Below are 16,438 nucleotides of genomic sequence, written 5' to 3' on the forward strand. Positions count from 1 at the left end.
AAAGAATCAATTTTTGATACTTTGGAAATCAGAACAAATGGTGTTGCCATCTATAATGGAAGGCAGAGGACAACTGGAAAAGCAAGAAATGAAGAAACAGTCCCTACCAAAGCTGACACTGAAACAAAAAGACTCTTGAAAAATCAGTTCCATACCTTGTCCCAGAAAAAGAGGTAAGACTGACTAAATTCAAATTCTTCAATATTGAATCTTCTCATGAATGGAAGTCTCATAACATTCAGACAAGAAAAGATCCAGCATCGCCCTAAAAGGAGAAAGCAAATCAAGAAATTAGGGTGAGTGTTCACATAGATCACACTGTTCTAACTGTATTTCCCAACACTGAATATATGATAACATCTTGGACAATTTAAGACCAATCAAAAAGCAGAAAGATATAAAAACAAGAAAGGTAGTTTCTTTTTGACTATTTGCAATATATACACAAAGTTTTATATCCTTAATATATTAAAAAAAAATCTCTTTACATATCACGTAAAGAATCAATCACAAATCGCCTAAGAAAATTAGAAAAAGAAATATTGATAGAGAAATATGAGTAGAGATCATGAATAACTAATAGTCAAAAAAGACACAAATAGCCAAGAAATATTTTTTTAAAGTTCATCATAAGATAATTGTTAAGTGGGGAAGCATTATTTTATAATTAATAATGCCCAGTATTGGCAAGGACCCAGGGACCCAGCATTCTTACACACCTTGGATAGGAATTTAAATAGGTAAAAAATATCTGAAGGCAATTTGGCAGTATATGGCAGAAGTTTCAAAAAGTCCCTACCCTTTTATCTGGAATACATAGTATACGCCTCAATATAAGGTGACCCTAACATAAGTCAATCCCCATGCCTCCAAGGAGAAATTTTAAGTTATTTAGTTAACTGGATTATATGAACACTTAAAAATATAGATGGAATAGTAACTACTATAATATTTAACTTAGTAGCTTAAATATATATTTAAAATCCTGTCACTACAATAAATCGACATGGAAGCACTGCATTTTCCACGTTCACAGGTCACTGTCACACTACTCCACACTCTTCACATGCATCTTGGCATCAGTGCCTTTACCATCATGTTGTTGCTGTTCAGTCCCTCAGCTGTGTCCAACTCTTTGTGATCCCATGGACTGCAGCATGCCAGGCTTCCCTGTCCTTCACCATCTCCCGAAGCTTGCTCGAACTCATGTCCATTGAGTCAGTGATGCCATCCACCATCTCATCCTCTGTCACCCCCTCTCCTCCTACCTTCAATCTTCCCCGGCATCATGGTCTCTTTCAATGAGTCAGCTCTTCGTATTAGGTGGCAAGAGTACTGGAGCTTCAGCTTTAGCATCAGTCCTTCCAATGAATATTTAGGGTTGATTTCCTTTAGGATTGACTGGTTTGATCTCCGTTGCAGTCCAAGGGACTCTTAAGAGTCTTCTCCAACACCATAGTTCAAAAGCATCAATTCTTTGGCGCTCAGCCTTCTTTATGGTTCAACTTTCACATCCATACATGACTACTGGAAAAACCATAGCTTTGACTATATGGACCTTTGTCAGCCAAGTAATGTCTCTGCTGTTTAATACGCTGGGTTTGTCATAGCTTTTTCTTTTAATCAGAACACATTATCTTCCTTCCATTTACTATTTTTGAGACAGCAATGTTTTGAATCCATGCATAAAGCTGGCTCTAAAAATGTTATGCTACCCCTCAAGCATATAATCATATTCTTCATTTGTCCTATAAGTAGATAACCACAAACTCCACAATGTCACCATCTTCTGTAACAACTTAAGTGATCTTTGTGCTTCAGTCACGTCCAACTCTGTGACTCCATGGACTGTAGCCTGCCAGGCTCCTCTGTCTATGGGATTCTCCAGGCAAGAATACTGGAGTGGGTTACCATGCCCTCCTCCAGAGGATCTTCCCTACCCAGGGATGGAACCCATGTCTCTTATGTCTCCTGCATTAGCAGGCAGGTTCTTTACCACTAGCACACATACCATATTTTTCAAAATCACTAACAACTTAGCATACCTAAATTACTAATGACTTAGTTACCTCTCTCATACATACAATATTATTTCCTAGTGAGGAAATCTAGATGAACTGTTAATGTGAAAACTGCATGAAAATAAACTACACAGCTCATGTGCTATCTATATCTTTTCTAAGTAAAAGTGACACTACAGAATATATAAGACCTGATTTGTTGCAGATGCACTTTTCCACGGAGAAGGCAATGGCACCCCACTCCAGTACTCTTGCCTGGAAAATCCCATGGATGGAGGAGCCTGGTGGGCTGCAGTCCACGGGGTCGCTAAGAGTCGGGCATGACTGGGCGACTTCCCTTACTTTTCACTTTCATGCATTGGAGAAGGAAATGGCAACCCACTCCAGTATTCTTGCCTGGAGAATCCCAGGGACAGAGAAGTCTAGTGGGCTGCTGTCTATGGGGTTGCACAGAGTCAGACACAACTGAAGCGACTTAGCAGCAGCAGCAGCAGCAGCACTTTCCCAGGCTCTTCCCTAAGAGGTCACTGCAATTCAACACCATGTAAGACCACTGTGACATTACTAACTGAATAATTTGTGGCCTGACAGGCCACACCACCCCAAGCATTTTCTATGATGACAAAACATTAATTATTGCCAGGTCATAATTTTTTCCTTAAAATTTAAAAATCAACTTTACTGAGGTAAAATTTACATACAGTAAAATGCATCTGTGTCATAAATGTACACTTTTGAGTTTTGGCTGGCTTCAAACAAGCACTGATCTGCTTTCTGCCAAAATAAATAGACTGGGAGAAGTTTTTAAATGGATAGGCAGGCTACAGTCCCTGGGGTTGCAAAGAGTCAGACACAACTGAGCAACGAACATACACAGGCTTTAAAAAGTTATTTTAGTATAATTCTGCTGTGAGAATGTCCTCCTTATTTAGGTTCCTAGATAACCCATCTTTCACTGTAGCTGTCCTTCTTGTGGTCCCAGACTGTAGAAAAAGAGCTCTTGACCAGCAAGGCATACAAACTGGTCTCTGAATGGGAACTGGCCTTTAGCACATTTGTTCAGTTCAGTTCAGTCAATCAGTCGTGTCCGACTCTGCGACCCCATGAATCGCAGCACGCCAGGCCTCCCTGTCCATCACCAATTCTCAGAGTTCACCCAAATTCATGTGCATAGAGTCGGTGATGCCATCCAGCCATCTCATCCTCTGTCGTCCACTTCTTCTCCTGCCCCCAATCCCTCCCAGCATCAGAGTCTTTTCCAATGAGTCAACTCTTCGCATAAAGTGGCCAAAGTATTGGAGTTTCAGCTTCAGCATCAGTCCTTCCAATGAACACCCAGGACTGGTCTCCTTCAGAATGGACTGGTTGGATCTCCTTGCAGTCCAAGGGACTCGCAAGAGTCTTCTCCAACACCACAGTTCAAAAGCATCAATTCTTCGGGGCTCAGCTGTCTTCACAGTCCAACTCTAGATGATGCTGTGAAAGGGCTGCACTCAATATGCCAGCAAATTTGGAAAACTCAGCAGTGGCCACAGGACTGGAAAAGGTCAGTTTTCATTTGTTAAAGTTGCAACTAAAAGGCACGCTTAAAAACATTTGATGATGTTCTGGTGCAATTACATTGTGTCTTTTCCATCCCACACATGGCCTTCAGGGCAACATTGAGGAGTTCTCTAGGGTGTGAATATTTTTACATGTTTCTTTTTTTAATTTTTGGCTACACTGGGTCTTAGCTGAGGAGCATGGTTCAGCAGTTGTGGCACAAAGGCTTAGCTGCTCCAAGGCATGTGGGATCTTCCCAGACCAGGGATGGAACCCGCGAGCCCTGCACTGACAGATTCTTATCCACTGGTCCACCAGGGAAGTCCCATTTTTGCATGTTTTGTACCAAGAAAGAGTATCTCCAAGACATCGGGCAGCAATCACATAACTTCAGGACAGAGTATCCGTGAAGTACATTCAAACAGATGACCTTGGACTAGTCAGTCACTTGAGTGTTCAAAATAAATACACCAAGGAGCCACAGAGCAGCAAAACAAGTCACAATGTAGCTTCCTTGGATCTGCCTGTATCTGCGTCTATTCTCTTAAGAATTTATCCCAAGTTCTCTCCATCCAAACCTCTGCTCCCTTTAAGACCGTTCTTAGGTAAGACGCCACAATGGTATGCTCTCAAGAAAGTCCAAGGACGTGCAAGAAGTTTGAAGACCTCACCTGAACTCTTCTGGTTGGTGACGGGCTTGCCCTCCTGATGCACGGCGTGCTGGAACACATGCTGAGTACCCTGGACCGTGGCCCTCTTCAGACAGATGTCCAGCAGGTCGTGAGTGGTGCCGACATTCTGGGCCAGTACGAACTGAGGGTCGGAATTCAGTTTCTGAAGCAGAGCCGCTACCTTCTCCGAATTCAGTCCTGCTGGAATACCTGATGGGATTGTAACATCAAAAAGAGGCTGAAGAGGGCTCATCTCCTACACTCTAAGTTGGTAAGAGCATCCCGCGGTGACCACAGAGCAGCGGAGAAGCCCTTCACCGGCGTCCTCGCCCACGAAGCTGCCTCCCTCCGGGCCTCTCCAGCCCACCCAGAAAACTCCATCCCCGCCATCCCCTGGGGTCCGAGCCCCGGCCCTTCCCCGCCACCGGGCCTCCGGGACGCAGCGGAGCCCCTAGAGGCCCCCCGGCAGAGCCTCGGCAGGGAAGAGGGCCGCCTCACCCGCTCCGTTCATGGCGCCCAAAATGCCCGGCGAGGGAACGGTAGTTTCGGGGTCCTCAGGCCGGCGCCGGGACGGCACAGCGCTTCGCAGGCTGGGCGGTCCGACCTGCCTCTCGCACCCGGAGCGCCGGAAAGAGGAAACCGGCTCGGTGGCGGCGGAGGGCGAGAGAAACGGGGTCCGCGGAGGGACAAAAGTCCCCCCACGCGTTGCTGAGTCAGCGCCGTTGGGGCTGGCCCCGCCCAGGGGAGGGCCGAGGGAGGGGGCTGCTGACCCGCTCCGAGCTGCCCCAACCACCCGCGGGTCCCCCAGCCGTTCCGGCCCACGTGGGCAGCTGTGATTACGCTTCCCGACCCCCTGGGCGCCCTCCTAGGATCCGATCAGCCCCGAGGCGGAAACCTTGGAGATTCCATGCTGGGCCTCGGAGGCCGAATACACTTAGCATTGTGGATTGATCGCCCATTAAACCTTTTCAGAGGCCAAAAGAGGGCTCCAGGCTGTGGAGCGGGCTGAGGGGTCGCATAATTAAACACTGGGCTTAGGTTGAGATGACTCTTCGCAAAAAAACCCAAAGGCGCTTCCAATAGGTCTCCTTTGCTGACCGGTCACTGCAATTTCAGTAGCAACTTGTTGCTTTGATTCTAGTAGAACCACGTTTTTATGTTTGAGGGGAAATTGAAATCAAGCTCGTTCCTACCCTCAGTTGCTACCACGGTTGGTTCTGCTGCTGCTACTGCTACTAAGTCACTTCAGTCGTGTTTGACTTTGTGTGACCCCATAGACGGCAGCCCACCAGGCTCCCCCGTCCCTGGGATTCTCCAGGCAAGAACACTGGAGTGGGTTGCCATTTCCTTCTCCAATGCATGAAAGTGAAAAGTGAAAGTGAAGTCACTCAGTCGTGTCCGACCCTCAGCGACCCCATAGACTGCAGCCTACCAGGCTCCTCCGTCCATGGGATTTTCCAGGCAGGAGTACTGGAGTGGGGTGCCATTACCTTCTCCGACGGTTGGTTCTACAAGCATCCAATTGCTCATTTCGAGGAAACACTCATTCTAGGCTTCATAGAGTCGGTGAGGGTGTCCTACCTAGACCAGAAAGTACCGTGGGGTTTAACTAAGGATAATGACAGAAGTCAGTCTGATTCACCTATACTGTTTTGCTCGGCTCTCTACAAAACCTGCAAATGAGCAGGTTTTCATCCCCAAGCTGTAGGACAACTGAGAGGTTTAACAAGGTTTTGAGATAGTGAAGTCATTCTTTTTGTTTTTCATGCTCTAAAATCTCAAACCTTAGTGACGTGTTGGGATGGGACCCACAGGTGATAAAACAATATATATTGATCTTTCTACCACTGAAGAAACTGCTTAGCTTCTTAGAATGGTGAGAGGCTTTGGTGGAACCTAGAATCTAGGTCCTAGATTGAAAATCTCTGATTCCAAAGAACTCTAATATCTGGGGAAAGCCATACTCGGACACCAAGCAGTCATTTGAGAAATCACAGCCTCTATATCCCTGGAGAGACCTGGCTAAAGTTTGGGAATATGACATAGCAACTGTCTCCAATAGGGCCCGTGGACTATCTCGTTCTGAGATTCTTCTGGTTTCTGAAGAAAAGGAACAGGTTGAAAATTATACTGAGAGCAGTCATTGGTCCTTTCACAAAGTGATGTTCAAGCATACTGCCCAATTCAACTCATGAAATTTTATTCAGTATCTACCATGTACAGGTACTAGGCAAGCTGCTGATGATATGGTGATGAACAAGCTTAAACTTGCCCTTCAGAAACACAAAATATAGTAAAAAAAAAAAAAAAGATGCAAAATAACTTCTAGACAGTTCATACTAATACGCCAATAGTGCTAGAAGCTGTGAGAAAGGGGCTGTTTATTAGAACCAGAGGTGCCTGAAAAAAGGGTCACTTGTGAGCATAGTCTTAAAGAGTGGATGATGGAATCTCGTAGGGGAAAACACAGAGGAAGGGCACGCAAGACACCACCAAATGCACTGGGGCACTAAAGCATGTGGGAAAATCACATTCAAGAAATTGATTTCATAGTCTATTGTGGTTAAGATCAGGGAAGGTGTTAGGATCAGAGACAAAGTGTAGGACTGGAAAAGTTGGTTTGGGCCAGAATATGAAAGATTTTATTTGCCATTCTGCATATCTAGACTTTGTCTTATGGTAAACTAGAAGCCAACATTGGTTTTTTAATAAGGGAGCAATATGCTCATTTCTGGGCTTCCCAGGTGGCTCAGCAGTAAAAGAATCTGCTTGCAGTGCAGGAGATGTAAGAGAGGTAGGTTCAATCCCTGGGTCAGGAAGATCCTCTGGAGAAGGCCACACCAACCCACTCCAGAATTCTTGCCTGGAGAATCCCATGGACAAAGGAGCCTGTCAGGCTACATACAGTCCACAGGGCCACAGTGTTAGTCACAGCTGAAGCATCTGAGCATGCATGCTCATTTCTATGTAAAGAAGGAAACACAGGGATTTCCTGGTGATCCAATGGCTAAGACTCCCCATTCCCAATGCAGGGGGCCTGGGTTTGATCCCTGGTCAGGGAACTAGAGCCCGCAGGCTGTGACTAAAAGATCCTTCATGCTGCAATGAAGATAAAAAAAGATGCAACGATGATGGAAGATCCCACATGCTACAACTGAGACCTGGTGCAGCCAAGTAAATAAACATTAAGTAAAAATGTTGGATTCTTAACAACAACAACAGTAGTGGGGAGACTGATTTGGAGGGAGAGCTTCTAAACATAGGGAAACTATTTAGACAGCTAATCCAGCAGTGCACTTGAGGGAGTGACAGAAGCTTGAAACTGTGGAAAAGGAAAAGGCACAGAGAATCTGGAAGTTTTCACTTGAATGAGTGGATGGATGGTGATATCATTAACTTGGGCATCCCAGGTCGCACTAGTGGTAAAGAATCTGCCTGCCAATGCAGGAGACATAGGAGAAGTCCTTGCATTGATCCCTGGGTTGGAAAGATCCCCTGGAGGAGGAAATGGCAACCCACTCCAGTATTCTTGCCTGGAAAAATCCATGGACAGGAGAGCCTGATGGGCTACAGTCCGTGGGGCCACAAAGACTTGGACATGACTGAGCACATCACATCATTCATCATGAACTTAGAGAAGAATTCAGAAAATCGATATGTGGGAAAATGTGAGTGAGCAGATAATGAATTTAGTTTTGGCCTTGGCAAATTTGAAGTACCCACAGGATACCCAGGAAGAGAAGTTCAGCAGACAGATGAAAAGATGTCTGGAACTACATAGGTTTTCTATCCAATGAAAGTCAACAAGATTGTAAAGAGAAAGAGAATAAAGCAAAAAACAAGATGAGCACCAAGAATTGTACCCTGTGCAGCTGCATGCAGTTGTATAGGGTGTTAATGGCTCAAGAATGCCAGGTTGAGTGGGACAAATAAGACTTGAAACCATGCATCCTGGCCCAAGGCTGTGCCCATCCAGATTATGGTGCACCTTTTACTATTTGTTACAAGGATGCCATAAGGGGGTGCCGTTAACTCTGCAAATAGTGGCTTTAAAGAGTGGGTAAAGACAGAGAAGCCAGCACTAAAACACAGAAAGAGCAGTGAGAGAAGGAGACGACGACCCATAGAGTTCTCCCTGGAATCCCAGGAAGACAAGGAGAAGAAGGTGAACAGGACTGAAAGCTTCAGAAAAGGTTGGCAACTGAATCACAGGTGACCTTGGAGAGAACAGCTTCAGTGAATGGTGGGGTGGGCAGAAGCCACCACATTGCAGTAAGTTGAGAGGGAAGGAAGTAGCAGGGAAGGTCTTCGGGGAGAAAAGGAAAACAAGTCCACTGTGGAGGATGAAAGGCAGGAACCAGTACAGAAAAGAGAGGTTAAATACATGGCAGAGAAGGTTTGATTGATAGGATAGAAGCCCTGGAAAAGAAAAGAGATGGAATCACTGGGGAAGGTGGAGGGGCCAGTTTTACAAGCTCCTGCCACCTTTTTCATGCCAATGACTGCATCTCCCCATCCCATGCCCCCAAATTACTATCATCATCACTTTGCCAGATCTCCTGCTCTGCCCTCATTGCCAGGGTGTCACCCTCAGTACCAGCTTTCCACCCAGCAAGTCACACCCATACACTCAGCCCCCGTGTAGACATGGAGAAGAGCAGAGGGAAACTGGTTTTCCACTGGGTCTGCTCCAGATGACCTAGCCAGGCAGACATTTCCCTAAGAATAGGATTCTTCAGACCTCCCCCTCCATCTCCATCCAGAAGAGATATTATTGAGCCCCGTGACACCTCATGGAACAAAGCTACTGGCAGCAGAACTCTAGCATGAAATTCACAATTTTTGAAAGGAGAATCCATGTGAATTCAGTGAGTGACATCACCTGCCATTTCAGCTATGCCTTTTGCCTATTGCTTCCATGGGGCTTCCCTAGTTAAACAAACAGGTCTAGTGTCAGGGCAAGTTAAAAAAGAATACTAAAAATATGTAGAGAATTCCAAAGCATCAATAGGAAAAAGACAAATAACCCAATAAAAAAAATGGAAAAAAGACCTAAACAGGCATTTCAAACAAAAGGAAGAATGAATGGCAAATAAACAGTAATGTTGGAAATGCATAATAAAATTGTAGTAAGATCCCACAGTATCTCTCTCTCTCTCTCTTTTTTTTTTTTTTTTTGGCGCTACCTGCCAGTCATCTGGGAAACTAGTCTGGTCCAGCCAGCTACCCCTTCTCCCAACCTGCTTTGGGGGACTGGCATGGAGTGTACTGCAGCCCATGCACTCCCGCAGGGGAAGGGAGGCACTCAAAAATTACGTAACCCCCTGCCTCTGGATATAGGAGTGGGGGCGGGAGGCAGCGCTCCTGGGACCTCCCTGCCCCGGGCGATGCAGGGGCTAGGTCGCTGGAATGGCCAGTCCAGGCAGGCCCCAGCTTGCGCTAGTCCAAAGCACGGCGCTGCTCTCCCAGTAGACACCAGGGACTTACTTTCTAACTGGGGGAAGGGGCAGGGTCTGGGTGGCGCCACACAGCCACCTCCAGCCTTTTTCTGCAGAGGCTCCGGAGACCACCCTGCTTCCCAAAGTTACTCTGACCTCCAGCTCTAGCCAGGCTGAACCCTGGGGACATTAACTAAAGATAAGAAGGGGTGGGGAGGAGAAACTAGGATGCTGGGGGAGTTGAGTGGGTTGAGTTTTACATTTGTTGTTGTCTAGTCGCTAAGTCGTGTCCCAATTCTTTGTGACCCCATGGACTGTAGCCCTGTAGGAGCTCACTAAGCTCCTCTGTCCAGGGGATTTTCCTGGCAAGAATACTGGAGTGGCTTGCCAGTTCCTATTCCAAGTATCTCTCTCTCTCTCTCTCTTTTTTTTTAAATTTATTTTTGGCTGTCCTGGGTTTTTGTTGCTGCATATGGGCTTTCTCATATGCAGCAGTTGTGGTGAATGGGGCCACTCTTCCTTGTGGTGAACAGGCTTCTCATTGTGGTGGCTTCTCTTGTTGCAGAGCACAGAGTTTAGGCACCTGGGCTTCAGTGTTTGCAGCGTGTGGGCTCAGTAGTTGCGGCTCATGGGTTCTAGAGCATGTGTTCAGTAGTTGTGGTGCATGGGCTTAGTTGCTCTGAGGCACGTGGAATCTTCCTGGACCAAGGATCAAACCCATGTCCCCTACATTGCTTGGTGGATTCTTAGTCACTGAGCCAAGGAAGCCCCACATTATCTCTTGATAGGCAAAACTTTTAAAGGCAGTTATCAAAAAGGATGATTGGCAATTCTTACATACTGTTTATGGAGATATAAATAATATACCCAGTTGGAGAACATTTGTCAACATTTGTAAAGCTGAAGATGCATGTACTCTATAGCTCAGAAACTTTATTCCTGGTTGTGTATTTGAAAACTACACCATCCAAAGTGGTAGCCATTAGTCACTTGTGGTTATTTAAATTTGTTTATTAAGATTAAAGTTAAAATTTTACTTTCTCAAGAGTAGTAGTCACATTCCAAGTACTTAGTAATGACATGTGGCTGCCAAATTGGTGAGTGTAGATATAGAACTCTTTCATCATCACAGTGATTCCATTGGACAGCCCTGCCCTACAGAAATTCTCACATATGTACACTAGGCATCAGAGTCATGACTGTTTATGTGAGCATTGCTGGTGATTGCACAGAACCTGGAAAAAACTCAGAAGTTCATCAACAGGAGTATGCATGCATTATGACATATTCATACAATGGAATACTACAGAGAAGATGAAGATCAACATGGGTGAATTTCAGAAATGTTACATTGAAGGCAAAAAGCAAATTGGGAAGCAAATGGAACACAACCACATTTTAAAAGTTCAACAATGAACAAAATTAAATAATGTAATTTTTAGACATACGAATATACATGGTAAAAGAATTGTCTTTTAAAAGAAGGGAATATTAAACACCAAATTCAAGATTGTGTTTGCCTTTGGGGAAGAGACACAGACAGCTTCAAAGGTGTTAGCAATATCAAGTTTATTAAACTGGTGGTGGGTACATGGGTTTTCATCTTATTTGTTATATCTGATTTCATACATTTTCTATTTTTGTCTGTATGAAATATTTCCTCTTAAGAAGAGCACTCTACCTGCTGTGTAAATGATAAACTGAAGGAGATGGGAATGTAAGTAAGTCAGAGACCGGTTAGAAGACTGTAATTTGTCCAGACAAAAGGTGAATGCTGACCTGGCTCAAGAGGGCAAGGATGGAGATGAAAGGAAGTGGATGAATTAGGGGATATGTGGTCCAGGTGAATCACCCTAACCCTGACCATTATGATCTGGTAGAGGTTTGCATAGTATAACGTGGAGTGTGGAAGAGGAATCGGTAAGTCAGACTGGGAGTGTTGGGGAGAGCTCCTTGGAAGAGAGGACAGAGCATCTGAATTGGGACAGGTAAGGGTTTGTTAGGGCTTCCCAGGGGGCACTCGTGGTAAAGAACTCGCCTGCCAATGCAGAAGATGTAAGAGACACGGGTTTGATCCCTGGGTTGGGAAGATCCTCTGGAGAAGGAAATGGCAACCCACTCCAGTATTCTTGCCTGGAGAATCCCATGGACAGAGGAACCTGGTGGGCTACAGTCCATGGAGTGGCAAAGAGTCAGACACGACTAAAGTGATGTAGCAGCAGCAGCAAGAACTGAAGAAGTGAAGTGTGAAGTGAAATGTAAGTCGCTCAGTCGAGTCTGACTCTTTGCCACCCCATGGACTATACAGTCCATGAATTTTCCAGGCCAGAATACTGGAGTGGGTAGCCATTCCCTTCACCGGGGGATCTTCCCAACCCAGGGATCGAATGCAGGTCTCCCACATTGCAGGTGGATTCTTTACCAGCTGGACCACCAGAGAAGCCCAGAGACAACAGGGTCCACACATGGAGGACCTTTTCTACTAACGTTTTCTGTGTTCCGAAATTTTAACCCTTTGTGAGATATTGGATGGGACCTACAGTTGAGAAAATAGGTACAATAGATCATTGGAAAGTCTAAGTCTCAGAACAGTGACCATGAAACAGCTTCAGTGAATGCTGGGATGGGCAGATGCCACCACATTGCAGTAAGCTGAGTGGGAAGGAAGGTCTTTGGGGAGAAAAGGAAAACTAAAGTAATGTCTACCTGGAGGATGAAAGGCAGGAACCAGTGCAGATGAGAGATTAAATACGTGGCAGGGAAGGTTTGTTCAATTGCTAAAATAGAAGCCTCTGGAAAAGAAGAGATGGAATCACTGGGGAAGGTGGAGGGGCCAGTTTTACAAGCTCCTGCCACCCTTTTCATGCCAATGACTGCATCTCCCCATCCCATGCCCCCAAATTACTATCATCATCACTTTGCCAGATCTCCTGCTCTGCCCTCATTGCCAGGGTGTCACCCTCAGTACCAGCTTTCCACCCAGCAAGTCACACCCATACATTCAGCCCCCGTGTAGACACAGAGAAGAGCAGAGGGAAACTGGTTTTCCACTGGGTCTGCTCCAGATGACCTAGCCAGGCAGACATTTCCCTAAGAATAGGATTCTTCAGACCTCCCCCTCCATCTCCATCCAGAAGAGATATTATTGAGCCCCGTGACACCTCATGGAACAAAGCTACTGGGAGCAGAACTCTACAATTTTAGAAAATATGAAATCCACAATTTTAGAAAGAAAATTGCTTCCATGGGGCTTCCATAGTTAAACAGATCCAGTGTCGAGACAAATTAAAGAATAATACTGAAAATACGTAGAGAACTCCTGAACATCAATAGGAAAAAAAGACAACCCAATGAAAAAGGAAAAAAAGATCTAAACAGGCGTTTCACACAAATGCCTGTGAAATGTGAAATAAAACTCTAATAAGATGCCATGTTATTTCTTGACAGGTAAAAAATTTAAAGGCAGGCAGTAAAAAAGTACTATTGACAATTATTACATACTGCTTGTGGAGATAAAAATTATATTACACACAAGTTGGGAAACATTCGTCAATATTTGTAAAGTTGAAGATGCATGTACTCTTATAGCCCAGACACTTTATTTCTGGTTGTGTATTCGAAAACCGTATCATCCAATATGGTAGCCACTAGCCACTTGTGACTATTTAAATTTGTTTATTAAAGTTGAAGTATAAATTTACTTTCTCAGTAGTAGTCATATTCCAAGTGCTTAGTAATGACATGTGGCTGCCATATTGGAGAATGTAGATATAGAACTCTTCCATTATTATAGTAAGTTCCATTGCACAGCCCTGCCCTAGAGAAATTCTCAGATACCTGCGCTAGGCATCACAGTCTTGACTGTTTATGTGAGCATTGCTGGTGATTGCACAGAACCTGGAAAAAACTCAAAAGTTCATCAATAGGAGTATGCCTGTATTATGACATATTCATACAGTGGAATACTACAGAGAAGATGAAAATCAACATGGATGAGTTTCAAAAATGTCACTGTTGAGTACAGAGAGCAAATTGCAAGGCGGATGGCATAGACTACTTTTTAAAAGCTCAACAACAAACAAAATTAAATAATTTTTTAGACATATAGACATATATGGTAAAAGAATTAGTTTTTAAAACAAGGTAATATTAAACTCCAAATTCAAGGTTGTGTTTGCCTTTTGGGAAAGAGACCCAGCCAGTTTCAAATTAAACACAGCCAGCTTGTGTTTCGGAGAAGGCAATGGCACCTCACTCCAGTACTCTTGCCTGGAAAATCCCATGGACGGAGGAGCCTGGTGGGCTGCAGTCCATGGGGTCGTGAAGAGTCGGACACGACTGAGCGACTTCACTTCCACTTTTCACTTTCATGCATTGGAGAAGGAAATGGCAACCCACTCCAGTGTTCTTGCCTGAAGAATCCCAGGGACTGGGGGTCCTGGTGGGCTGCCGTCTATGGGGTCGCACAGAGTCGGACACGACTGAAGTGACTTAGCCGCAGCAACAGCAGCAACAGCTTGTGTTTAATTAAACTGGTGGTGGGTACCTGGGTTTTCATCCCATTTGTTATACCTGATTCATACATTCTCTGTATTTTTGTTTATATGAACTATTTCTTCTTAAAAAGATCTTTCTAGCTGCAGATGGGAATGTAAGCCACAGCCCTGCTGTGTCCTAAGTCACTATATTGTGTCTGGCTGTTTGTGACTCCATGGATTGTAGCCCGCCAGGCTTCCCTGTCCATGGGATTTCTCAGGCAAGAGTACTGGAGTGGGGTTGCCGTTTCCTTCTCCAAGGAATCTTCCTAATTCAGGGATCGAACCCACGTCTCCTGCATTGCAGCCGGATTCTTTACCACTGAGCCACCAGGGAGGCCCACAGAGACCTGTCAGGAAACTACGATTTGTCCAGGAGAAAGGTGACTGGTGACCTGGATCAAGAGGCAGCAGTGGAGATGAAAGGAAGTGGATGAATATGGGATGTATTTTGGAGGTGAATCACCTTAACCCTAACCCTAACCATTATTATCTGGCAGAGGCTTTTATGGTGTAATGTGAAGCATGGAAGAGGAATATGTAAGTCAGACTGGGAGCTTAAAGGAGAATGTCTTAGAAGAGAGATGGTTTGTGTTTGGAACAATTAAGGGTTTGTTAAATGATAATAGCTGAGGAAGGTCATTCTACTTGGAGGTGATGTCTTATAGTAAGAATTGAAGGTAGCAAGCCTCTGTTTGGGAACTGGAGACTCTGAGCATAGTTGGAGTTAAAGAACAAGAAGGCAGGGCCCAACCATGAAGGGCCAATTGTACCCATTGGGGGTTAAGACTTTATTCTGGAAGATGCAAGGAAACTGCCCCCCATTTTCCTTTCCTTTTGTCAGATCCTTGGGAACAACAAAATAAGCCATTGATATAAGGCTGCGAAGTTCTAGCCACAAGGAAAACCAAGCTGGGCTACTCTGAAAATTCTTCTCTCTCTGTTTTTTTTTTTTCCCCTGCGCTGTGAAGCATGCAGGATCTTAGTTCCCCAATCATGGATCAAATCCTACCCCCGCCCCCCACACTGGAAGCATGGAGTCCTCACCAGTGGACAGCCAGGGAAGTCCCGAAAATGCCTCTGTTTGTATTAAACGTTTTTATAAATCATCACCCGCACTTGTCATCATGAAAACCTAAATTGTAGAAATACAGAAAGACTGAAATGAGTGTGAAAGGAAAAGAAAGGCACACAGAAGAGAAAATGATAAGAGATGAAAAAGGAGAAATTAGACCTGAAAGAAAATAATAATTAAACATCACTGGAGGCCACAGATCCCGGTTTCCCTTTAGGAATGCTGTTAGACTGGCTTTCCTTAATGCTGCAATTGACAAAATCCAGAGCTTTAACTCTTCTTTTGTTCTTGAACTACATGCTTTACTACCTTAAGCAAATATTTAAGTGTAATAATCATGGCATTCTTGGACTCTCTTCAGAGGTGTTTCTTGAGACAAAGCATACAAATCTCAGAAATAAAGTTAACATGCAGGAGCTGATGACTCAAATCCACCTTTTCTAATTACACATCCTTTATAATACTTTTTCATCAGATTTCCATTTGCGCATCTTATTTTTCTTTTGTTTAATTAAGAAGACTTCATCGGATAGAAGTAAAACAGAACACATTCACAGGGCAAATAAAACACTAAAAAAAAGATAATGAAGAACTTTTCTTCTTCTGAAAAGTGAGGTAGTAGCTATAATAGCTAAAGTTTATTTATTTATTGCTCCCAAGCAGTATCTTTACTTTCCCTGGTCTGTGAATAAAATTTTCTGTAATAGCTAAAATTCAGTGAGTGCTTAGTGGTGTCTCACAGCGTACATGTCTCAGCTTCTTAATCCTCATAGTAACCACAAATCAGGAGGCAGATTCTATTACTATCCCCATTTTACAGAAGAGGAAATGCAGGAGCAGAGAGATTAGGTAAATTCCCCGTCATCACACAGCTAGTAAAGTGGTAGAGATAGGATATATACCCAGGTAATCTGGTTCCGGAGACTAAGAATGTAGGCTCTCCATGCCCAAGGATCAAAAGAGAGATTATAAGTGAAAGCATTTTGAAACAAGTACTTAAGACATGTCAGTTTGAATAATAAACTTGCAGATTTATAAATTGTTGAGTATTGTGTGTCATTTCTCAATTCGCAGGAAAGCAACCATTGTAGATATTCTATTTGTGGATGATTTAGTTTTACGGGTGCTTTTACTCTAGGTTTGGACAAATGGAACA

General features: G+C 44.3%; 1 protein-coding gene across 1 annotated transcript in view; it reads right to left on the reverse strand.

The window, feature by feature from the left end:
- The window catches only part of BLMH (bleomycin hydrolase), a 41,418-nt gene extending 36,342 nt beyond the window's left edge, over positions 1-5,076 (reverse strand). The window contains exons 1-3 of the mRNA XM_061389530.1: positions 4,733-5,076; positions 4,235-4,444; positions 156-265 (exon numbers count right to left, since the gene is read on the reverse strand). Of these exons, the coding sequence (XP_061245514.1) occupies positions 156-265; positions 4,235-4,444; positions 4,733-4,745 (333 nt within the window). The 5' untranslated portion in view covers positions 4,746-5,076. The remainder of the gene's footprint in view (positions 1-155; positions 266-4,234; positions 4,445-4,732) is intronic.
- Between the last annotated feature and the right edge of the window lie 11,362 nt (positions 5,077-16,438).

Source organism: Bos javanicus, chromosome 19, assembly GCF_032452875.1.
Source record: "Bos javanicus breed banteng chromosome 19, ARS-OSU_banteng_1.0, whole genome shotgun sequence".
NCBI classification, from domain to species: Eukaryota; Metazoa; Chordata; class Mammalia; order Artiodactyla; family Bovidae; genus Bos; species Bos javanicus.